Raw genomic sequence first — 25,159 nt, forward strand, 5'->3', positions numbered from 1 at the left:
GGGGGACTCTCACAATTTACAGCTCGGCCATGTTTTTACTTAGTCCGTATTAGCAATAATAAATCATTAATGTAACCTAAAATAGATATCCGTAAACATTTGCGGTGTTTGTATCTACAGAGACGCGCACTAGTTTGACCCTCGGTCACAGAAATAGTTTCATCCAACCCTCCAATACGTGGAAAGTGGTAGAGTCCAGAGGGCGCGAGGCTCCGAACTGCTTTGGTTGTCAAGGAGAAGAAACGAGAATCGACCAGGTGAAAAATATTACGTTATTACTACATTATTTATGAAATTACAGCACTTTAAAGTTACTTTTGTTTAACAAATTCGACGTTATAACAGAGACGAAAGCAGTAGGTCGACTTTAGACGTGACAGTTTGTCTAACTTCACATAGAGTATTATTTTTTTGCGTTTAACGTCAAGCTAGCTAACGTTTGACTTTACTAATGTTAACGCTACTGCTGTGAAAAGGTAACTTCTACCCAAGTAACCCAGTTTGACTGCGTATTTCTTTTACAATTTAGTCTGTCAGTGACACATTGAAGGGATGAAATATGCATTCATAGCTCTACTAAACGTTACATACAGTGGAAAAAAATGCGTTTCACTTATAAGTTTAACCCTGTTTACCTGTGGCGAAATGTAACTTTGACTAACATTAAGATAAGTAACATAATGTCACTCAAGAAACGTTAATACCTTTATACGTAAGTACAGTGTGAGGTACCTGTAACGTTACTCGAGTATTCCCATTTTATGCTGCAATATTTCTGCTTCACTTTTTTAGGCAAATGTTATCTTGTATTCAGCTGTGTTTATGCTACATTTTTAACGACTTAACTTACTTTGCCTGTTTATAATATTAACACACACTATACATTTTTTGGGCATGCCAATGCTTGTAAATGGAATTTATTTATTTTTTGTTACATGCTTTTCACTTCATTCTGCTTATTTATTGGAACTAATTTAACTTTTTGTTTATTATTTTGTTTTCACACGTGTGAGCTAAATTTTCATTCATATATTGCATAAAATTAAGATACCCAATCTTAAGTCATAAAAATCAGTTGATATTCCCTCTGCCTTTACCAGCTGCAACATCTGTGATGCTTACATATGAATGCATTACTTAATATAAACCAGTAATATAACTTTTTACATTTTTCAAAGAAACTATTTTGCATAATGAGTAAGCTGCCTTTGCTTTTGATACTCTTAAGTATTGATGCTCATGCTTAGGTAATAATAAAAAAATCTGATACTTCTTCCACCCATGCACCAGACTAATATCGCAATCTTTTTAATACTTTATTAGCCTTTTTTTTAGGTTGTTTATATTGCATTTACTGTTTTCGCAGTCTTTGTATTCTGCCCTCTTCACCCACTGAAACTTGCTTTTGTTGAATTTTTAAATTTAGCCATTCAAGTCTGGATGATGGAGAAGATGAGTGAGGAGAACACTGAGGAGGTAAACGTGTTGGAGGCTCAGATCGAGCGCCTCCAGGCTGAAGTTGCAGCCTTGCAGCGCCAACAGCAGGACAACCAGAAGGACATAACTTTCCACTTCCGAGGACAAATGCAGGATGCCATGTGAGTTTCATTTTAACTATAAATATTTAAATCTATCTCACAATCTCTCTCACTTTTCAACCTGTAACATGTTTCCACTTAAAATAACATAAGTAACTTAAAATATGATTTTTCTGCGAAACTTACTTTTAAGTACAGGTTGAAAATGGTAACAGAACTGTAAACAAGCAGTCTTTATCTGTCTTCAAAGGTCATATATGTGTGGACAGAGACAAGAAGGAGACAATGTGATAATGTTGTCCAGGCTGAGGGACGAGGTGGAAGAGCTGGAGGAGGATCTGCAGCAGCAGACACAGATAAATGGCATCAACCTAAAGAGCTGCACTACAAAAACTCTGCAAAGCAGTAAGAGTGCAGAGCTGTCTGAATCCACAGCCTTCATTATTTTCTGACATTTTACAGACTAAATGATTTTTTCAATCAAAACCTAACTTTTGTTGATTTGCAAGAAAACTCCACAGATCACCTTTTAAATTGGGTTCTTCGTGATATAATAATGTACTTTACACTGGTGTTTGTTTGTGTGCATGTGCATGTGTGTTAGGTGGCAGAAAGATGGTCCAGCAGCTCTGTGTATCAGGTCGCTGCTCTGAATTGGCCTTCCAGGTGGAGTTCCAGCTCTCCGAGGTCAAGGTGAGTAATTTCATTGTTTAAACAATGTATTAAAGAGACGGAGGGTCTCTGGTCCACCTTTGCCACCCTTCCTCCCCTCACTGAGGCACCGGGTGAGTGGAGTTGATTGATTGGAGATTAGTCTTTCTGAATCACCATGTTTCAGCTAAAGTCACATTAGTCAAGTGTCTTTATAAAATGAAGTCTTTTTTAGTTTGCATATTTCATTAATCCTGTACCAAGCCGCATATCAGTGTTTGTGAACTTCATCCATGTTTCTCCTGTCTTGTTTTTGGACTGTTATCTGCTTTTTATTGTTTTCCAGACTGATAATTAGTTCATCCAGATTCTTCTTTAATTTCTGTGTGTCATTTTCAATCAACTGTATTTATGTGTCCACCATAGATCCAATACAATCTAAGCAAAGCATTCAATGCTATTAATATGCTCTGTCTGCAGGGCCAGTATATTAATGGTTAGAGCCCAGTAATATTGGATTATCATAGATATCAGTGCCAGATATCAGTGCCAGACCAATTTGGTATTGGTCTTGCTCTTCTCACGATAAACCCTAATCAAATGTACCTGATGTAAATGTTCAGATCCAGTTTGGTCATCGAACAGCACTCCAACCAAAACATCAGTCTCAAAAAATGAATATTTTTCACAGAATTAATTAAAAACTGTAGACTGATTGTCTGATGTCTTTATTTTGAACATATAATTAACAAAAAGACCCTAAATGCTATCTACAATTGCCCCAAATTACATGTCCGAAAAAGGGTAGGAAGAAGTATAACCTTATTTAATCCTACCCCATTAACATATGATTGCCGAATATGTTTTTGCATTTAGACCTGTGTGAATGAAAGAGATTGAGGTATTCACACACATTTGTCCACATTTGTACACAATTCTAAGCCTTTGAGCCAGCACATTCTGTGTTAGAGTGGTAAGACTATAAATCTGTAGATTTAAACAATACTAGATTGTCAAAAAAACAAATGCTGTGTTAAAAGTGGTTCAGAAAACACACTGAAACTTTGTTGACTGTTGACTAGCAGAGTGGATGATAGTGGTGTGTATGGCCAGCAGAGGGCGACAGAGGGCCACGCTCAGATGTTAACTGAAGAAGCATCAAGTGCACACTTCAGGCTGTAGTAGCTCCTCAGACCTCCGCAAGCAGCTGTCTGACATGAAAAACACTTGTGAACAAAGAGAAAAATCATTGTCAGATCTTAAGTGTCATCCAATCAGACATCAGACCAAAATGTGGAATAAGCAGTGTCAGGTGATATGAGGTAAAGTCATGATGCTGGCAACAATAACATTTCAAGTTTAGATGTCATCTCTTAATATTAAAGCATTCCTTTCAAAGTATTTTATATGTAATGGTTACTCCAACCAAGGGGAAAGTTCAGATTAGAGAACTGTTCAAGTTAAACATATAACTTGCCCCCTCTTATTCTTTGTGTGCAAGAAATATGTCAAAACTTTTCTTCCAGGTAGAGCTGAGTGTCCTCTGAAATATGATGACCAAGTTTCAGTAATGATACTAAAACAATCACTCATATGAAAATATCATACATGTCGTATTCATACCTCACTTTGAGGAAATATAAACACATTCATCCAAACATCCAAAAAAAAAAAAAACAAAGAAAAGAAGGAAAAAACTGTTTTGTTAAATGCTGTCTAAACAAAAAAAGCTGCACATGATCTCTAAAACCTGCAGTCAAAAACAAATGACAAAATCAGGATTTAAACCAGGGACTGTCGGATCAATCTGAATCTGTCCAAACATTTGATGGCACCTCTCAGTACTTGCCAGTTTTTGATAGTCTGACACATTTTGTTCTTTACATCAAAAAGCATCAAGGTTCAGTCCTCCCTCCAAGTCTGTTTGAACATTTTGGATTGTCAAAGTTGGTGACCTTCAACATCAGCCCTTAATATGTATGAAAAGTAGAAAGAAATTCTATTGTAGGGAAATTCAGTATTATCATGATCACAAACCTGCCTCATGTAGGTCCAACAGTCTTCTGGTTTTCATTTGAACTGGATTGACCAACAGAACAGCTGGTTTCACTGGATCACTCCTCCTGCCTGGCTCATGAAGTGTCATTAAAATTATAGTTTCTCTTCTTAAGTTTTGACTTGCTTTCATAAAGACATTAATTATTAAGCTGTGTAATTTGATAATGGATTCATTTTGTAAATACACACTCTCTTCCTACCCTTTGTGATAGTTTGTTTAATACATGTATTTTACATTGCGACATAATGTGAACAACTTCCAGTATCTTTAGAAGTGTTTTGTTAATGTTACACAGATGTACTGCAGATATGATTTATTGCTTTTTCCTTAACGGTGGAAATGAATTTGTGAAGGAATAGTTCAGCGTTTTGGGGAAACATGGTTATTGCCTTTCTTTCTGAAAATGAGACTACATGTTTAGATGGATATCGCTCCGAACTTACGAAAGATGAGAATCTTTCGTAAGTTCGGAGCTGGACGAGGTTAGCCTAGCTCGACATTAAGACTGAAAGCAGGGGAAAACAGCTGGCCCGGCTCTGTCCAGACACCTAAAAAATACACCTACCAACACCACAGATCACTAATTACCCTGTGTTTTGTTTCTTTAATCTGTACAGAAACAATGTAAAAACAACATTTGTGGTTTTAGATGCATACATATGTTGGAATTACACTAAGTTTAGGTGCACCAAGCTAAAACTAATGCAGTCTAATAAAACAGTCCTCCAGTAAATCTGCTTTCATGAAGGTTATATTGTTTAGGTTTGATTGAACTTCATAATCATTTTGGTGGATGTAGTTTTTCTTCCTGCTGAACTATTTTGTTTTAGTTTTACTTGGTTTATCCACATGCACTGATCAGTAACTTTGTATTTGGTGTGTCCTCTGCTCACTTTCCTCATTCTCAAATCATGCAAATGAACTCTGAAACTCTGAAAGCAAGATGTTCTCCAGAAAACAAAAGGCTTCATTTGATAACACGTTATAATTTATCACTGCATTGACGGAGTGACTCAGTATTTGTGTTTTTAACAAAGTAATTGATGGTGTGTTTGTCCTGCAGAAGGATCAGGGTTCTGAGAGGACGATCAGTGATCTGAATGTGGTGATGGATGCCAGCAACCTGCAGAACTTCAGCAGTTTCCTCTCTGGGTAAGGACCAAAAATGCAGATTTATGTCAAACTGGTCTAAAAGATATCTTACCCACTCTTCCTCGCTGTGAAGTTCTGCCACATCATCTCCAATGATCCCTCTGTCTGTGAGTTTTCATGTGTTCCTGGATTGACCTTTTCTTCAACAGAAAACCATTTTAGAATGATTAACCTCACACGATGGTCAGCAGGATTTTCGGATTTATCAGGAAAAAAAACTAAACATAATGGGGATTTTTTTACTCATTATAATCAATATTAATCAAATGAATGAACCAGTTTAATAACTGCATCTCAGCCTCCACCACACACAAAAGGTATGCTCACAATTGGTCTCACTTTGTCATTTTCATCTCACCAGGGGAGCAAAAAACAGTAAAGTGCAGAATGATGCACATAGTAATTGTTGAATAAACAGTAAGGGGTATGAATACACTAGATATACAGTACAGTATTAGCAGTGAGAATGAATGTGCTAAGATGTATGCAGCATGAACATAGTAGGCAGTGCAGGTATCATAAAACATGGGATCTACTCTCTGTGGCCAAAAGTATTTGGACAGTCCTGTTTACATATTATGGAGTGATGCTTGGTCTGTGTCTGTTTTTCCTGAGTTTTATGTTATATGTGTATATTATGTTTCCCCAACATAAAGAACTTCTGGATCCTAACTTGCATATGTTGGACAATTTGCATAATTTGCACATTATACGCATAATCACATATATAGACTACTTTAGACTACTTTACTCAGGATGCTGAATCCATTACTGGTATTTTAAAAAAAATCAAAATTGATTGATTTTTTTTTTTGCTGGCTAGTACACTACAAAGCCAGGTCCATAGAGAAATGTTTTATTCGGTTTGGTGTAGAAGAACTTGACTGATCTGCACAGAGCTCTAACCTCAACCCCATCAAACATCTTTTGGATGAACTGCTGTAGATTGCCCACCAGCGTTAGAAATTAAGTTTTTGGTCCACCTGCCAGTGAGGCTGGTGGATTCCAAAATCTACCAGCAACTCAATAGATTACTATTGCTTTTTGGGATGGTGAGTTCAGCAAGTATAGCAGCCACTTGCATATTTTACCAGCATTTGGCTGGTAAAAGGTGCTAATTCACAACCATGTCGCCCACTGTGAGTCAGGCCATACCACCCAAAATCAGTGAAGGACCTCATTAATTTCATTTGACTGAATGGGATCAGATCTGCAGCCATGTTCCAAATTCTGGTGAAAAGCCTGAAACTAGACGGCTGTTATGGCAGCAGATTACTGTCCATGGGTTTGGAATCACATGTTCAACTGCCACATAAGGCTGATATGTTCAGGTGTCTACATACTTTTGGCCATGTGGTGGGCCATTTTCACAGAGAAACTAAAGTTAATTACATGTGAGGTATCAGATTGGAGTTGACTAGAAAGACTAATTGGTGTGTTTGGACTGAACCCAGTGGCCAGTGAGTTTGTCATTTATTTACACTGTCTGCTCTGCTCAGTCCAACTCTACACATTTAATACTGGATCTTATTCCTGTCAGGATGAGGCTGTCTGTTTACTTTAACTCAAGTGTTTATTAAAGTAGAAGAAGATGTCAAACTGTGCAAACGGCTGTAGTCCAGCTGAACTGTCTCACTTACACATCCACTTGTTCTCGTTGTGTCTGCTCTTTATGCACAAACAAAAAGCCTTTCTCATGGCAAACATTTTGACTTGTCAAACACAGGTGTAACTCATTACATTCAGAGTGGCTGCATTCCATTTAGGTGTGCTGGTCTACTGGCACACCTACCTGTAAATGGCGCACAGCCATCATTAATATTACTTACACCTGTCCTGTTCCTGCTGTGACTGTAAAATATATGTGGGCTCAATCTGGTCTGTTGAGGTTTACTCAGTAAAATCTGGAGCTTTAGTCACTATTTCTTTTCTACCATGTGCTTCATACACTGCAGGGGAAAACATTTATTGTAATCAAAACCAGTGGATTACAAATGACATTTTAAACAGGCATGGAGTAATGTTTCACTCTCTCACCCTCTCACCCATCGGCAGCCCATCTTGACTGTGGTCTGGTGAGGCCACAGATTTTATTATTAGGTGTTTTTGTGTTTGTTTGTTTGTTTTTACCATAAACCACTAACTTAAATTTTCCAATTAGAATAATGCTGACTTGCCAGATTTTCTGAGGGAGTTTCTCCCTGTTTGGCATATAAATCTTATTTTCTCCAAATGTATAACATTTGCTAATTCCTTCAGCCAAATATCAAATATCAGGAGCTTCTTAGATTTCCAAAATTGTAGCAGTAATTTTCTCGCTAATAGTGTGGACAGAGAGATGATCTGAGCTTCATACTTATTCACTCTGCTTGACTCAACCACCCAAATAGTGCGGTAAGATGGGCAGGGGGAAACTCTTTCTTCAAAGCCTTCGAAAAAAAAGTCTAATAGACGATCCCCCAAAAAACTGCAACTTGTGGCACTGAAAGAATTGATGAGACAGAGTAGAGCGATATTTTGAACATTTCACACAGAGGGGTGGAGTATGTTCAAATATTTTTTGTACTCTAGTGAGGGAGAAATGCAATCTGTGTTCAACTTTCAATTGTTGCATGCTTAGCATTGTTTGAACTGCTGTGAACATTTTCAATACAAGTTTTCCATACTTCATCTGTAATTTCAATAACTAAAATTTCCTGAAATGATGTAGATGATGGGCTCTTAAATTTTTGAAGAATGTTAAAGTGAGACACACCACCTAGCATTAGTTATATTATATTACATTATATATGTGGGTTCTTCTTTAATGTTAGGTAATACCAACCCAAGGGACGGATTTAAAGTTTGCATTGTATGTTTCTACAGACCACAGATGTAACCTTTGCACATTTCATATGTTGCTGGTATGTTGAAAATTTACATTTCTTTATGTTTCAATTTTCAATTTTATGTTGTGACAATGCTGTGGTTAACATGTAGTTACATTTTGGTACAAAAACCACTTTGTCAGGGAAAACCTGTTTGGCTGAAAAAATACCCAATTTGGTCTCTACAAACACGGCTGGAAATGTCCCAACCTGATCTTAAAAATACCCCCTTTGTTGGTCTTTAACAGCGGTCTCCTGCTGTCTGCTTCTTGGCAACTGTCTCACCTAGTTGTCATACCATCCACCCTCCCCTCCTCCCTGTAATGAGAAACTCAGCTCATATACGGTACTTATGTTATACATTTGAAACGTACAAATGAAAGATACCTGTGGTTTGCAGAAATGTTTTATGCCAACATTTTGTTCAGGTGACCATGCTGGAGTACTAATCGTGAAGCTCTGAAACCATTTTCAGGGGCTTTTAAACTAAACCATCTCCAACAGAATTACACTTAATGTTATTTGTTCTATCTGTCTTGCAGAATTACATCTGCTCTTTGTGCTATCTCAAGAACCATTTAAAAAATGTTGTAATGGAAAATGGAGAATAATTACGCACTGAAGAATCTGTAAATTTTCTCATCATGCTGTCGCCTCCAGGATCCTGTGCTTGTGCCAGCTGCTCTGGTTATTGTAACATATCCACAGCAGCTTGCAGTAGACACTTATGTACATTTTAAGTGTTTTGGCATGCACCAAAGTAGTTTGCCTTGAATCTGCGGTCGTCAGTCTCACTCCTGCTGGCAGTATTCACCTGAGCTCCAGGTCACCTGCTTTGGTTGTGACTCCAGTTAGATCGAAGTTTTGCTCTCTCTTGGGGTTTATGTGCTTAGGTGCATTTTCTGTCATGATGACCACAGTCCCTCAGAAATCATCTGTTCTGTTTGTGGATCAGCACATTAGAGCATAAGTCTGAATTGCTCTATATCTAAGACCAAACCACATCTGGATTGTATGGTCCAGTCTGCAGAATCTGGCAAACAACAGATGGAAAAATACTGGAGATAATGATTCTGACACACTGCTGCCTTCTCCAAGTCCGAGAGAGAGAGAGTCATAGTATTACAGTCCAAATCACACTGATAATCTTTGTTAAATCAAGCTGCTCTGAAAGATAAACAGTGACACTCAGATTTTTATTGGTTGGTTTCATTCAGCAGACACATGTTTCCACATCTGTCCTCTTGCCTCTCTAAAGTGGTTTCTTAACTTTGTTAACACTGTGGTTGCGCAGGCTGTGCAGCAAAAGCAGCAGTTCAAGATTCAAAATGTATTTTATTGTCATTTCACTGAGTATTTGCACACACTGAGTAAAGCAAAATGCCATTTTTCACCAGCTTCTTACAGTTCATCTGAGCGACAGTTCTGTTCAATTAAAAAGGCAGAAATAAATATACTAAAAATAACTATCAATGACATTTCAGGCACACAATTGAGTAGCTGAGCCAACAAACATATAAAACATACAGCAACGCAAAAGTAAGTTCAGCAAGTTCAAAGCTGAGAAAAGTGCATTAGTGTGCTGTTTCAGTCCCATGTAAGGTTCACCTTGACAGGTGACTAGCCATCTAGCTGATTCTGTAATGATGGGTGGGGGTTGGATATGAGGATGTGTGTGTGAGTGGGGAGGGGACACAGACTGTTAACAATCCTTACAGCCTGTGGGAAAAACCTGTTCAGCATCCTGCTGGATCTGCAGCAGATGCTACTGAACCTCTTCCCAGACAGCGAGAGGGAGAACATGGCGTGAGAAGGGTGGTGAGGGTCCTTAATGCAGCGCTGCTGGTAGATCTCCATCAGGAAGGAGAGAGGGGCACCAGTGATCCTACTGGCTGTCTTCACTATCCTGTTTAGCTGCTGTTGCTCGTAGGCCTATCACACATAGCTGTTAACTCAATAACTCATTAAAACCGAACTTATCATAAAAACAAACACCTGAACAAACGTCAGGGTGATGACCACTACATCCAGTGTCAGAAACCATCTTTGGGGAAAATGTATTTTACTGTTAGTGTTCTTTTAGTCCTTAGGTTGGCCTATGTCCCAATCACGAACATGGAGGGGCGGGCTTTATGACCTGTATTGCAGCCAGACACCAGGAGGTGATTGAGATTGAAAAGCTACACTTGCTCGAGCCACACCACCACTGCGTGGGCTCCTGCATTTTGGCTGTCCTCAGAGTCCCATCTGGAATCACTGTATTTACAAGTGTAAGACTGAAGGAAATACACCTGTAGCCTAAATGTTGAGGTTGATTTTGTCAGACGACTTTGTCATTAGGGATGCATGATATTACTGGCATGTCATCAGTATTGTCAAATATTGGGTGTAGAATGAATGAAGGAATCGGCCAACATGCTGCTTTCAGGCCGATATGACAAACTAATATTCTGAAGTGAGGATATACAAAAATCAACCCTGAATTGAAGAATTTTTCTTATTTTGCATAATGAATGTAAATTACAAATACTGAAAAACGCTATTTTATGTCTCCATCTGCTGGTGGGCCTTCACAATAAGAGTATGCATAATATGATGTAAATTCCACTACAGAAGAAACTTGAAGATCACTAAAATAAGGTGGGGAAAAAAGTGGATATAGTGATATAGGTATCAGTTGTTAGACAAATGAGTTGTGATATAGCAGCAAAAAATCAAATATCTTGCTTGCTTCCCTAGTTGTGATAATAAAATAAGGACCACATAAGCACTGCAGTGCAGCAGCTGGGGAATGACTGCCTGGTTAACGGGTTTATGAGCTGCAGTTTAATCACTATTTCATGTTCTTCAATTGTCTGACATCTGAAACAGAAAAACGTGTGAATGAGAAGAACTAAATTGAGAATTTTGCTGTATGAACACACAGCAAAGGTGACCACAGAGAGTAGGCGGGGACTGGAAACACTGGTGTGGGCGTTTGTTTTCACATTAAAATGCCCTTTTAAAAATTTAATACCTTAGTGCAGATGTAGTCTCACTTTTATCCAACTTTTTATAAGCTGTACAGTTGAAAACGTGGTTAGCCCAAAATTCAGCAACTGACTGCACTGTGGAAACATTGTTGATGCAATGCATTGTGGGATAAACTTAAGAGGACTGGATTATCTCAAAGTTCCTTATGAACCTCTGCCACTAAAACACAATGCTGCTCTTGTCATGAGGGGATCTGAGCTGTCTGAGCCGTGAGCCGCCTTGCCCCCCAGACTGCAGTTGAAGAAACACTGATCCAGGTTGTTTGTGTTTCCTGGTCTGAGCCAGCCTGATAGTGTGAAGCCAAACAGGGCTGAGGTCAGGACAGCAGCAGGAGATATCATTCAGCTCTCAAGCTAAAAGGGAGGTTTATGTTCAAGACAGTTGTTACATGGCAACACTTACAGTACAGGCATGTATTTTGGACAGTGTAATTAAGCTAGTTTTGCTCTGTAGTCAAAAGAATGGATTTAAAGATGACAAATGTGACACTGAATATGTGATTTCTTTTTTGCAGCGGCACCTATTTATTATTCTAATCATTATATCATCTGGGGATCACGAATGTGATCAGTTAACTTGATGACAAACTACCTGTTGGATTCTGGTATTTAATATTCACGTTAAAGTGAACAGCTTCACCTGAAAGTGATACAGATCCAGGTTTACAGCTCACATCTGCTGTATATGTTGCATTTGAATGTATCCAACCAAACTATGCATTAGCTTTCATTCATTTGAAAACTATTATTATTACTTTTAAAAAGTATCGACTTCACTTTTTTTTTTTTTTATACCAACCAAAATATGTCTGTTGTACAGAGCATCCAAAACAGGTTCTAGTCCAGTTTGTTTAATTTGATCTTTTTTCCAGTCTTTGCTGAAAACAAACTTTACTGCTTCTTTGGGATGGTGAACTGAAGCCACTAAAACTTTCCAAGTCCACAGAACTCATTAGACTCACTACATGATAACTTTTCTGGAACCAGTATGGTTTAATTGGCTCTACACTAAAGATAAAATCAAATTGCATCTTTCGGAACCAGTAGGATCATATCAGTTCAGTGTAACAATATCAAACCAGGGATCAGTCAGTCTCTCCCTCTCTCTCTCTCTGTCTTTTTGGTGGTACTCCATTATATGGGAGCGTGCTGCCATGTTTCCATCAGCTCGGTGTGGAATAACAGTCGTCTGGAAACTTCACCCGGTTGCCGTCTAGCCCTGGGCCCCCATGGAAAACTCTGTAACAGAATGTCCCAGGCTCTCTCAGACAGAGCGAACTAGACCAAAACAAAGATTTTATTTGCTATTGGCTTGTGATATACATCATACTGTATAGAAGTGAGCCTCTTCTTGAAAATGACTTTTTAAAGTTTATGGATGAATACTTTAGGATATACTTGTTTGTATAAACGGCAGAGGCCTTGGAGATACAACAAAGTGATGTTTTTTAGCCATTTAGTATTGATTATAGGCCTAATGCATCATTAACGAAACTTTTATTTTGTTATTAATTTAAGTCACCACTTACAGAAGTCAAATTATTTAGACATATTTCTTAAACCTGTTTGTCTGTAGTGTTTGAATATTAAGAAAAATGTTAAATTGGACCTTCTTCAGTGAAGACTTGCTGCCTCTGTTAATTTTCGTTTACATTGACGTCTGGTATACTTCAGGTTGTTCAACAAGCATCCAAAGTAACAAAGTAGTTGTGTGAAATAATATGGTTTATGACTAAATTTCTGCAAAACTAATGGCATTTCAGCCAACTTCAACCATACTTTGTTTATATTGCAAATGAGCAAATGTTGGAAGATATATTTCTAATTTAATTAATCCAGTTGTATACACAGGCGGCATAACTGGTCTTGTGTTATTTGCACTATGTATGTTTTATATACAAGTATAAACTGGGCTCTACTAAAACGCTGCCAAAACTTGGAACACCTACACTCAATAACTGTACCTAAACCTGTCCGGTAGACACAGATGGAAAACTGAAGCTGCTGCTCCTCTGCTTACATGCTGCACGACTGTGCAAAATTTTTCGGCTGTCGTTGAGACCTTTGACGGCATATTGATGCATATAACTAATAAATTGCCTCATAAAATATTTTAATGTTGTGTGCTATGTCCTTTTAAGGGTGGAGGAGAGCAGGGATCTTCTGCTGTTCTTCAGGACTCTCAGGACTTACTCTGACAGATGTGACGACCGGCGCAGAACCTTCCAGCACTTCCAGGTAAGTCAAGACACGCCTACACCAAAATCGACTTTAAACTGGCAACTTCAACCTCCAGCACCTGTTTTCCATTAATTGTGTGTTGCGTTCACAAACTGTTTGCTCCTCACGATGAATATCAGGGATTGGTCCTTTTTTTCCATATAGTATGTTGAACACAACTGATCATAGTTTTCAAAACATGGCAGTATTTTGGCCCAATAAGAGTTTCACCTTTCCTTAGTTGTTTCTACTTGAGTCTGAAGACATTGGCTTGTTGGTCAGTGACATCTATTTGTAGGGGCACATAATGAATCCATCCTGAATTCTTTCAGTGAGGAGATGAGATAGTCCATCAGTCAGTATGAGGGCGGTCAGATCTTTAGATTCAAGCTTTAACCTCTGCTCGACCTCTGGTGGGTTTCCCCACATCCATCAGTGGAGGACTGTTGTCTTGTCCAGCGTAGAGGTCAGTGGGACACTTCAGACGGACAGGGTTTCTGTTTGTGGTCCAGAAGAGACTGGATTTAGATTTTATATTTCAAAACAGTTGTTAGCTTTTTGCCAACCATGAAGATACAACAACAACAACTTCAAAAGGGTCAGTGTTGTTTGTAAAGTGCTAAGATTCAGACTGACGAGAGAGAAGGAAACTGAAGTTAATGCAGTGGGTGTGAATTAGCGTGAGCATGGTAAGTATCAGGGTGGGACTTTATAGAAGAGGTAGCCGTAAAATGTCAAATAGTAAATCAAGCTGCAGAAGCAATATGGAACCTATTCTCCTGTTTACTTGGAGAATGTAAATTTCTGCCAAGTTGGAGGAGGATTAACCCACATTTTCCATACTGGCCTGTGTGCTCTAAACTCTTATTTTGCTTTCGTTGCATTTTCTTCGGTGTTATTATGGAAAGATGTAATTCCCATTGTAACTATTCTGCTGTAATGTGGGCAGTGCCTCATACGCTGATTTCCATGATTTAATGACACACAGACATCAACATGTATTAAGAGGAATAAACAAATAAAGATATAAAACACAAAGAATTCACTCACAATCCAGGAATCTTAACCAACATTAACCAGCCAGTCACTGAAGGTCTACAGGACTGCAGATTTCAGTTGGCTTCGAACCGGTTACAAACCACAGACATTTACAAGCATGTGGCCAATCACTGAATGGCATGTGGGCATATTATTGTTAACTGTCTGCGCACAAACACACAAACTCGTGCAGCCATGTGTTGTTAAGCACTTAGTGTTTTTGCTGTACTGGCGGTGTGGCTTAAAGATGGGAATATGAGTTTCTCATTTCAGACACAACTTATGAACAGACCCATTTGGATTCTGCAGATTTATGTATGTATTTATTTATTTAATTTATCTACTTTTTTTAATTACACTTCTAAGCAGTGATCCAGAATAAAAATCGACAGAAATGAACTGAATTTGGTTTTACTTGTTATGTGCTAGATAATATTAATTTAAGATAACTTTTCTTTTTAAATTTTCACACATTCATTCTGCTACCTTCACCTTCACCCATCACACCAAATTCCCTTATGTTCTCTTTTTTTGTAATCCACATGGACCACTGTTCACAGACTCCAATAATAATTCCAAAACAAACACATCTTAATTTAAAAAGTTTAACTTTATTAAAATATCTTAAAAACATCGCCATGTCACATACCCATCTTCGTGTACACCACTGTCTTATTCACATCAGTAATAATTTGTCTTTATTACTGGAAGGGAAGAGTTAGGGACATAAGCAAGACATTTTAAACGCAGACAAAATAAAATGGAGTAACTTTCACATTACTATAGTTCATAGATACATTGTTCCCCAGCTCACTCCAACTGAATTCTATAAATTAAGAGACAAAGTGAAGCTAAGTCACAAAATGCTTACAGAAGCTTGCAGTTGGACAAGTTTACATGGCTGTTGTCCTTTATAGAGAGGAAGTGTTAATGAAATAATTAAAAGTGAAATTAATTCACACAATGGCAGAGCAAAACCTAGAGAGCTGTGTTCATTTCTAGTCATTTTCTGAGAGAAAACTGTATGAGAAAAGTTAACAGACTATTACTGCTGGCGTGCCAAGACAATCTAATATGTATCAGCTGTCTGAGTCAGCTGGGATCAATAGTCTGACAAAAAAATCTCAAAGCAACATACAAATGACAAATGCTCATAGGCTGTTTTCCATTAGTGCCATTTCAGAAACGTTTCACTGTCATGTGACAATGTTCATTTGGAGAAAATAACACTTTAAATCAACATGAAAATATCAAGTATACGTTTAGTATGACTGAAATGACTAAAGTGTTGTTTTGAAGATACGGTAGTATCTTCTCTCCTGCTGTCATCAGGACTCTATAAAATATTAACTGCAGAAATACTGAGATTAAAATGCGGTTTGACAAAGAACACTTAAAACTGTGTATTTTGTAAACTACAGTAACATTTTCCATTGGTGGTGACAGTATGTCAGACAAAACTTCTATTTTCAAAATGCTGGACTATTTTGTAACATGATTGTGTTAGCCTCAAAGCCAGTCTGGAATTTTTAAAATGAAGCATGCAACATCATTAATACACATAATCATAAACTGCTCTTCAGTCATGTATTCTTGCAATGACTTCTAACCAAATGATATTCCTGATGACCCACAAGGAGTCTGCAAGACTATAAAAACATGTGGATCTGTTAAAAGCACCTGTTGGACATTTTACTTATTGTAGTTATTCTAAAACATTTTATTGTTTAGTTTAATGTAAAACCTTGGAATGAGAGGTTTTACTCAAATATAAGATAGTTATTTAGGTCAACAAAAGCTGAAAATGTATCTAAAAGTAATGTAATATCTCCAATTTGTTTTTCCTTTAGTACTTATAGTTTCATAAAATAACACATTTCTTTTATTTTGGAATTCATTTTACAAAGACTAAAATATTGGCCTGTTGTGTTTCAAAATAATAAGCTCAGGTAGTTGTAGACAAGCCTGTTGGATTGTGGCTGCAAATGTGTTCAAAGACACAAGCAGTTTGTGTCATTTCATTCATGTAGGTAGTACAGCGTCAGGTCAAAATGAAACAATAAATTGGACTGTTGTTGGAGAGGTGTTGACATTCTTCACTCATTAAAGGGATTATATCAGTTCTACTGGCATTAAGTCACCTGCAGAGAGGATACTCAGAGGGCACTTTTCCAGTGGCCTAAATGTGTTTACCTGGCTATCTGTCACTAACAGTCCCATTGTCAAGGCTTCAGTGTGCTTCAACCAAAATGCTTGTCCAGCATCTGAAGCCCCTTTTTGGTTTTCAGAATCAAAGGCTGTGGACAATTTTTGGCATCTGAAGCAGACTATCTGACAAACATATCCACTTTATGCAGTGATTGGCCAGGTGTGTGGAGGTGTGACAGTAGGCCAAGATTGATATTCTTCCTCTGGCTCTTTTATAACTTTTTGTGTAACATCATAAAAGCCTTTGAGGAGTGAGTGTCTGAGAGCGTGAGCTGTTATTCCTATTTGTACAATTCAGCATGTCAAAACTACATGATTCAAAAAACAGAGCTGTTGGAGCGACATCAGGACAGCAATGTGATGCAGCCACTTTTCTCCCTGCCTTTCAGTGAGGATATTAATAACTACAAAAAAACACTGATTTACGATGTAGTTCAACAAACTTGTTCATTTTAACTGTGTTTGGCATTGTGTTTAAGTGTCGGGTACTCCCCACAGCTCAGTAGAACTGAAAAAAGCCAGAGTAGAGAAACTCCTTGAATTCTACACCTTCAGTCCAATATGGTTTCATTTCGACCTGACAATGTCACACACTGTTTGTAGGTTTGCTGAAGTAAAAACATTGACACCTTTATCCCCACCATGGGACCAGCACCCCAAAATCCAGAACGTCACGGTATCCCCCCAGCACTCTGTTGTGGGAAAACTGCTCCATCAGCCATAAAGGGGCTACAGTAAGTTTTCTGCCTCCTCAGCGGTACTGTCCGATTGGCAGCACCTTCATACAGATAAAGCTGTCGGGGTTCTTGGACAGCAACACGGGGTTGCTGTCCATGTTGACCTCACTAAGGCTCGGCCGTAGGTAGTAGGTGTCATTGGACCTGCAGAAGGTGTTTATGTTGACTTCAGTGATGTTGTTGTTCTGGAGGAAATGGAGTGAAAAAAATGTTAGCTGGTGTATTAAAAATACTCAGGGTCAGATAAAAAGTTTTGTCCTATAATATTGATTCATATTTCACCAGATTCAAGCAAAAATGGTTTCAGTTCAGTGTCTAGTTTCTGGAGTCAATTTATTTGTGTATATTTTAGCAGTAAAAGATACAAACCTGTAGATGTAAGATCCGAACACTGTCTGGGATGAATGGAACAGCTTCCAACTGGTTGTTAGCCAGATAGAGGTTGACCAGTCTGGTCATTTTCTGTTGGAGAAACAAATTCACTCAATGGAGACTCAGATGATTCAGATGAATTATTTGTTACGCTACCACTGTGTGTAAGTGAAGGTGTACTTTCAAAAATGTGCACCATTTGGGCTATAGGAATATACATTGGCAGAAATGTAAAACAACAGTGTCTGGTTTTAAGGGGAGTTAGGAGCTGCATCTATCTGTTGTTGAACAACAGTCAAGTTTAGTGAGTATGTGTAAAGCTTTCCTAAGTCTTGTTGCCATACTGAGGTCACCACGTTTGGTTTTGGTGTCACAGTATAATTCCAGACGCTACACAAAAGGAGGACGCGGGCATATACTGTATATTCTTTCATTGAAGAGTTTCACAATGTAACTCAAAACATCAAACTTCTTATCTCACTCTTGGGAAAGAAAAAATGCAAATACCCCCAAATGATGAATTGTTGAAAAAAAAAAATGTTGGCAAAAATTACAATAAGAAAATTTAGACTTCATCCAAGTTGTCTTGTTTAGACCATTAGCTGACATTGCATTGCTAGGCAACATTTTAAGTCCATGTTTACTTGCTGTCACCTGATGTCAAAATATTCAAATAGTCCTATAGGAAATACAAAGGGACCCATTTACAGTGTTTATGTTGTCAAGTTTGAAATGGTCAATTGGTTTTCTGTAGTATTTTGTACAGCAAACCTTGCGTGTTGTTGCAAAGTATCCTGTAGTCTTATGAATCCTTTCTCTGCACAAATGTCATACAAAGTACAGGATTTAGACAGCCTGCCTTCATCTTCAGCATTACATTGCTGAGCAGCGCTTTTTGGAGAGGTAAGGGTGTGTACCTTGAAAGCATTAGCCCTGACACCCTTGGTTTTCAGGAGGTTGTGGTTGGCATTGAAGGAAATGAGTTTGGAAGGGAGCATAGGAAGTTTGACCAGTTGGTTCTCAGCTAGAGACAGCTCCTCCAGCAGGGTCAGCTTAGCAAAGGCCCCGTCTTCAATCTCCGTGATCATGTTCCCTGACAGGTCAATTCTCTTCAGAGTCACTGTTGATAGATCAGGAAAAAGAAAATGCTATTGTTGATGTTGAAGATGTAGCCATTTTGGCCATCTCACTTTCTTTTGTTGTCATACCATCATAGTAATGTCAGTTTTGCACTAACAAAACCGTTTGGTTACCAGTTAGAGTACTTGCAGGTTTCAGCATTTTGGGTCATCTGGTTCAATAAAGCTGTTACAGGCATCTGTCAAGTTGTCCCTTCAGTATTATTGTAGAACTCTGCAGACTATTACAATCCAGCAAAATGTAGTACTTAAATACAGAGACAAGTTGTTTGACCAAGATCCTGTTGAAAGTGGCATCCATAAAAGTCCTTTGTAGATGTATGTTTGTGTCTTTACTGGAAAGATTATTTTGGTTTATTAGTCCAGCTGACAAAATGCAGCCACATGAACCAGTTGCTTTATAAGACACCATGTGTCTGAACAGCAAACATTAAACGTGAACACTGGCATTTTTTTAAAAATCTGTTTTGGGAAATTAACAAGTCAGGGTTTCTTCTACGATATTTGTTAGCATTTATGGAGAGCTGATTAAGCTCCTTCTCCATAGTTTTTTTTCCCTTGAATGTTTTTTGTTTTTCCTGAAATTGTGACCAGCTGCTTTAATTACTGGTCAGTGACGTAATTGAAAATGAGGGGGGACTCTGTAGTCCAGGCAAGGTGGTGTACCTCTCTTGTAATATGCTGTAGGAAACCTTGACAACATCAAACAGTGAGGCGGCAATCTTTATGCCACCTCATTTGAGTTTTATGAATCAACAAACAGAGTCACTTACTGTAGTATAATCAATATAACAGTCTGAATCACATAATAATTTAGACTTTAGTCGACAGGACATCGAGGGAAAGACAGAATGTGTCCTGGATGTCACTGATCTTAAAGTCACAGTTCAGATTTTGATGCCATAAGTTGATATGGGTAGTAATGTGCATGCATTTCTGTTTTTGACGGTCTCTCAGCCAGTTGGTGTCTTGTTACTTAAAAAAGAACAGTAGCAAAGAGAGCTAAGCATATTATGAACCAGAACCCAAAATGAAAAAACTTATCAACAAAAGCCGATATTTGTGATGCATTTATTTCATTCTGCTGTCTTTATCCTGTTAACAACATCCCATACCAATTGCAAGTCTAAAACTATACCTAAAACGGTACTCAAGTGATTTACTTATGTACTTCCATTAAGTTTTGAGACTTGCGAGAGATGGACTGAAAAAATAATGGTTAACATCTGTGCGTCGGAAGCCAAGATATCCTAACTTTAAGTTCCATAAGTTCCAAGTTTAGTACATTTTCCATATAGTCTTTGAAAGTGTCTTTTGATTAGACCCTGCAGATGGTAAACACCTGCATCTTTCAAACACCTCCAGTTTGTAATAGAGGCTTTCTGTTATACATTGGTAGTTTCCCAGATCAAGCTGAGATAACCCTGGTGACAAATCCTACAAGGGCTTTCTGTAAATAATAAAATGCACTATGAAATTTTGGGAAATATCTAAAAACAATACAATAAATCTGACGCAGCATTTGCTGCCACCTTACAGTCTTTTACACAGCTGGACAAACTGAACAATCAACAGTTTGGGATGAGACGGTTTCCAGACTTACCAATGTCAGCAAAGTCTTTGGTGCTGATCTTTTTGATCTTGTTGAAGCGGGCGTACAGGTAGGCCGTCTCTTTTGGCAGGGTGGGAACGGAGGTCATGTCTGGGCTGACCTCCTCACAGTACACTGAACCAGTAAGGCACACACACAGCAGGCAGGTAGGCAGGTCTATAACACAGAGGCATTACAGAAACATCAAGCCACATCAGTGCACTTTTAACAACCAACCATTATTTCAGCTGGATGCAATTTAGACCATGAATACAACTAACAAGTACATTCTGGATAAATTGCTTAGTCTGTGAAATGTCAGAAAATACAATTTCGTGAAACCCACAGTAATGTAATCAAATGTTTTGTCTGAAGAACATACAAAATCTCCAATATACTCAGTTTATTACATTAGGACAAAGAAAGCAGAAAATCCTAAATTAAGTAGGGTGTAGTCAGTTTTGTGTTTTTGTTTGACATAGTTTAATCAGTCGAATATCAACACATTTGTCAATTAATTTTCTGTTTGTTTGATTTGTCTCCTTACCCATAATCATACCTGTTTTTATTTGAAACAGTGGAGTACCAAACATATCAGTAAAAGTCTTAGTTTTCTCTCCTTGTAGTTTGAGATAATTTCATGGTAAGAAGGCATCATGCATGCTTTTACTTCCTCTCATCTTCACTACTGTGACTTTCTTTATGTGGGAGTTAGTCATCCCTGTAGTTGCTCATCTGCAGCCAGTTCAAACATGAGACTCTGGTACAAGGAAGAGGGACTATTTCTCTCCTGTACTGGTCTCTCTTAACTGGTTGCAAATGAAATATAGAATTGCTTTTCAGATTGTTTATATTTGTTTCTAAAGGTCTGCATGGACTGGCAGCCATTTAAATCTCTAATCTCCTCAGTCCTTTAGGTTGTTGTGATTGATATTATGAACCAGACTTTAGGGGAAACCAACTCTGCTGTCATAATTTCTGTTTGCGAACTTGTGCTTCTGGATTCCAACCCAGCACAACTCTGATTAACTTGCTCTGAGACATCTGTAGTTTGTCTTTGAGTGTCTTTCCTCCACCATCAGACATTGAATAGATTGACTCAGTTGGCCAGCAGTTTAAACTACATGTTCTGGCGTGTACTGTACAAAAGGGAAACAGGTGTTTCTCTTACCAGAGGTGTCCCCTTCCTCTTTGACTGGGGTGTCATCAGGTTCATCAGCAGGAGGCAGTGCCCTCTGCAGGAGAAAACAAGGCCTGTTCAGATAACTCATTTGCTAAAAACGTGAACACTGCCAGGGTTAGGAGATAAGTTTGGAAGGATGCTAACATATTGCACCATGTCAAAATTTAGGTACAAACTTACTGAAGATGAAAATATCTGAACTGCATTGTGCCTGTTTACACACCAATGGTGATTGTGCTGATATGAAGTCTTTTTACAAACGAACTGTGAACTGTGAGGGCGATTATTAAACATGTGGTCTTTTTCACTGAAAAACAAGAACTTTAGTTTGTTGGAGACCCTGTGGGGTCTAATGAAGCAAGGCTAAGAGCATTCAGATTGTTAACCCCACTGTGTTGAAACAGACAATGGTGTGTTAGTGTTACTTCAAGTACAGCTGAGAAGATGAAATTGGATCCGGGAAGTCCAGTTTCAGTCACAGATCCATCACAGAATTTAAGGATTTATTAACACCAGAACACAGTATGGCTGATATTGCACTATGTGCCAGAATTCTTCAGCTGTGGTGATTGTTACAGCAGTAATCACTTTATCCTCCGTTTCCACAATTTCCAGATGATCTGTGGAATTACACAGTTCATGTTACAAATTCATCTACCAGGAATATGTGCTTGGATGCATTGGATTGGCTAGTGCACTGTGCTGTTGAATAATGTTTCTGCAAACAGAATTTAGTCAGGTTTGACCTTTTTGCTGCTTGGTTTTGGTTGGAGATGTTTTATCTGTCCCCATGCCGTGCTAACACAGTGGTCTGATCAACATGAATGTGTGATTTGTGCCACAGCTCTGCCATGGGTCTGAACACAGACTCCGTTCAGTGCCCTCATTACCAACTATCTCACGTTGGTATCCAGACTATATTGGCTTTTGGAGATTTCTGTAGCAGTCCACATTATAGTCTACAGCCACAGCTGCTGCAGTGTGTATGATTGTAGTTTTAGCGAGCAGCAATGTTGAAGGAACTGTGACTTTTTGATTTACATTGACACTCCCTGGTGTTCAGCTGTTGTAGATAAGTAAACATAGCTGATAAATACATCTTTTCAGGATTGTCTATATACTTGCAGTGACCCATAACCAGGTTGAGTAATATTTTAGTGCTGTCATGTAGGAGCCAATGAGAATCAGGTTGGTTTCAAGGTTTTGTGCATTCCTAGCCCCTGACCCCCAGGAGACTTGAGACATTTTGGAAATTGTGATCAATTTTAGCTTGAGGAATTTTGGGCTTGTGAACTACTCCAAGTCTTTTAATTGTGTCAGCTTAGCAGGGTAACTTATCACCAATAAACCATTCGCCACTTGAGCTCTTAAATCTGAGGACTTATCTGCAGGGTTATTACCAAAGAGTATCTTTGCAAACAATAAACCAGAGAAAGGGGAAGTAATCTGTAAACTAACTGCTAATGAAAGTTTAAATCCTGCATCATCACCGGCCTAATGGTTGGTTAGTTGATCCTCCATCATCAAAGTCTGGTTTCATTCCCCCTCTGTGTCTGTAACCAATCAAAGTATCCCCAAGCAAAATACCATCCCAGACCCTGCAGCTGGGTCTCTGAACAAACTGACTTGCCCCCAAACCAATCAAAGGGAGAACTTTTCCACGTTGTGGATTAAAAAGTTAGCCTGAATGAATCTTGTGGTTAACTGTAGCGGCAGGAGGGGGTATGAGATCTGTCTGTGAAGGTTCTGGCTCAGCCAGAGTCTTCTATGAAGAACAGCTGGTCCCAAATGAAGTTTTACTCATTAAAACTGAATTAAAGTTTAATAGCTTCATTCGGTCACACTTTATCTTTCCCTGTCGTTCTCTGGATGGTTTGTGGGTTTTTCACTTCCTGGAAGTGTTTCCCGAAGGATAAACCAGACCAGACTCTGGTTTTGGTTTGTCCAAATATTCCTTGAAGAGGTTAGTGTGGTTAGTCGATGGTTAGTGTGGTTGCTTCAGGCTGAGGTATGCCTGGTGGTAGAAGTTAGGCACGGGCACCAGGTGTGTGTGTGTGTGTGTGTGTGTGTGTGTGTGTGTGTGTGTGTGTGTGTGTGTGTGTGTGTGTGTGTGTGTGTGTGTTGAACTGTGAGCTGAATGAATTATTACCTCTTAGGAGGATGGTGCTGACAGTTTCTGGCATTAGCGAGTAGGAGAAGACAAATTAACTGACCAAACCATGAAGTGGATTATTAACTTTTGGAACGATGTGCCAGGCTGATTTATTTTTAATATTTCCAAATATTAAGCATGGCCTAATCATCCCTGGGGATTAGTGAAGTCTTATTTTATCTTTTTCCCCATCTTTTTATCATCTGTTTTAATTTTTATATAATAATCTTTTTTTTACTCAGATAACAGAAATCTCTCTAATAAGAGAAAACTTGCCTGGTCCAATCAAAATGTTAACAATGTGTCTGTCTGCTTGTTTTTACTGTTACAAGAGCAGAATGTTTTAATTGAATTACAAATACAAGAATGCATTTTTGTCTTTATCACCTCAGTAAATCACCTTCAGTTGTTATGTAACAAGGACAACCACAAGTATAAGGACTGTTCTCTAAAGTCATACAAGTGAATAGCAAAAACAAAAACAGCTTATTTACAGACATTTGACTACTTGAGAAAAAATGTGTTTTAGCAAATTAAAATACATTTTTTTCTGAAAGCATATTTTGAATAAATACTTCAGAGCTATTGAAGAAGAGAACATTTAATGCCAGAGAAGCTTAATGTAAAAAATACATTTCTTACCCTAGCCCTCCTTGATTTCAAATGATTACTGAAGTATCCGCTCAGCTCCCTGCCAGATAGAGATCCAGGTATCAGCTGTGAGTCCTGGTCAGACGTCCTGGCCGAGGCTGCCACCAGCCACGGCACCAGCAAACAGGTGAATAAGAGAGCCTTCATGCTGTCCAAAGCAGTGTGACGCTGACACACTAGCTCGCCTTAAAGCCTGAGTTTGGGTCAGCAGCTGCTCGATGCTACAAGCCCCTGTTGGGATGTGTCAAATGACTGTATTTAAAGGCTGAACCAGTAGCTTCCAGCAGACTCTTAAAGCAGAGTTTATGGAGCAGAGCACTTAACCCTTCCCTGACCACCCACCATCCATCTGTTGTGAGAAAGAGGGAGGCAGACACACAGCCACGATGTACAGAAAGAGGCAGACACCAAAAACAGTCACATATGGAAAAAGACAAAGATTCAAAGAGAGAATAAAGTGTCCATTTTTTAAGTGTCCCTTAAATGTGTACAGGAAAAAATGCAAAAACTGCAGAGACAGCAGAAAAATTGAAAGTTTACAACCACAGTGTGAGTGTGTTTTGTCGGGA

At 38.5% G+C, this 25,159-nt stretch overlaps 2 protein-coding genes across 3 annotated transcripts in view; one reads left to right on the forward strand and one right to left on the reverse strand.

Moving 5' to 3' along the window:
* Window positions 1–8: 8 nt before the first annotated feature.
* Window positions 9–25,159, forward strand: part of LOC121960118 (centromere protein P) — a 105,787-nt gene continuing 80,636 nt past the window's right edge. The window contains exons 1-6 of one of the 2 annotated variants that reach the window (XM_042509730.1): window positions 9–257; window positions 1,427–1,598; window positions 1,789–1,943; window positions 2,143–2,231; window positions 5,312–5,400; window positions 13,441–13,537. In XM_042509730.1, the coding sequence (XP_042365664.1) occupies window positions 1,441–1,598; window positions 1,789–1,943; window positions 2,143–2,231; window positions 5,312–5,400; window positions 13,441–13,537 (588 nt within the window). In that variant the 5' untranslated portion in view covers window positions 9–257; window positions 1,427–1,440. Of the gene's footprint in view, window positions 258–340; window positions 477–1,426; window positions 1,599–1,788; window positions 1,944–2,142; window positions 2,232–5,311; window positions 5,401–13,440; window positions 13,538–25,159 lie in introns of those variants that run through there. The other variant, XM_042509723.1, reaches the window with a different exon arrangement.
* On the reverse strand, window positions 15,149–24,820 carry ogna (osteoglycin, paralog a). Its single transcript, XM_042509740.1, has 6 exons — window positions 24,582–24,820; window positions 21,776–21,839; window positions 20,617–20,781; window positions 18,792–18,994; window positions 17,872–17,964; window positions 15,149–17,687 (listed from the first exon to the last, which is right to left on the reverse strand). The coding sequence occupies exons 1-6, from the start codon at window positions 24,735–24,737 to the stop codon at window positions 17,517–17,519; spliced, it is 852 nt and encodes a 283-aa protein (XP_042365674.1). The 5' UTR covers window positions 24,738–24,820; the 3' UTR covers window positions 15,149–17,516.

Source organism: Plectropomus leopardus, chromosome 2 (assembly GCF_008729295.1).
Source record: "Plectropomus leopardus isolate mb chromosome 2, YSFRI_Pleo_2.0, whole genome shotgun sequence".
Taxonomy (NCBI): Eukaryota; Metazoa; Chordata; class Actinopteri; order Perciformes; family Serranidae; genus Plectropomus; species Plectropomus leopardus.

Coding starts and splice junctions, on each gene's coding strand:
- ogna (XM_042509740.1), bottom strand. CDS start 24,737: ATGAAGGCTCTCTTATTCACCTGTTTGCTGGTGCCGTGGCTGGTGGCA. Junction 21,840..24,581: donor TGAAATCAAGGAGGGCTAGG/GTAAGAAATGTA, acceptor TTTCTCCTGCAG/AGGGCACTGCCTCCTGCTGA. Junction 17,688..17,871: donor TTCGGATCTTACATCTACAG/GTTTGTATCTTT, acceptor CATTTCCTCCAG/AACAACAACATCACTGAAGT.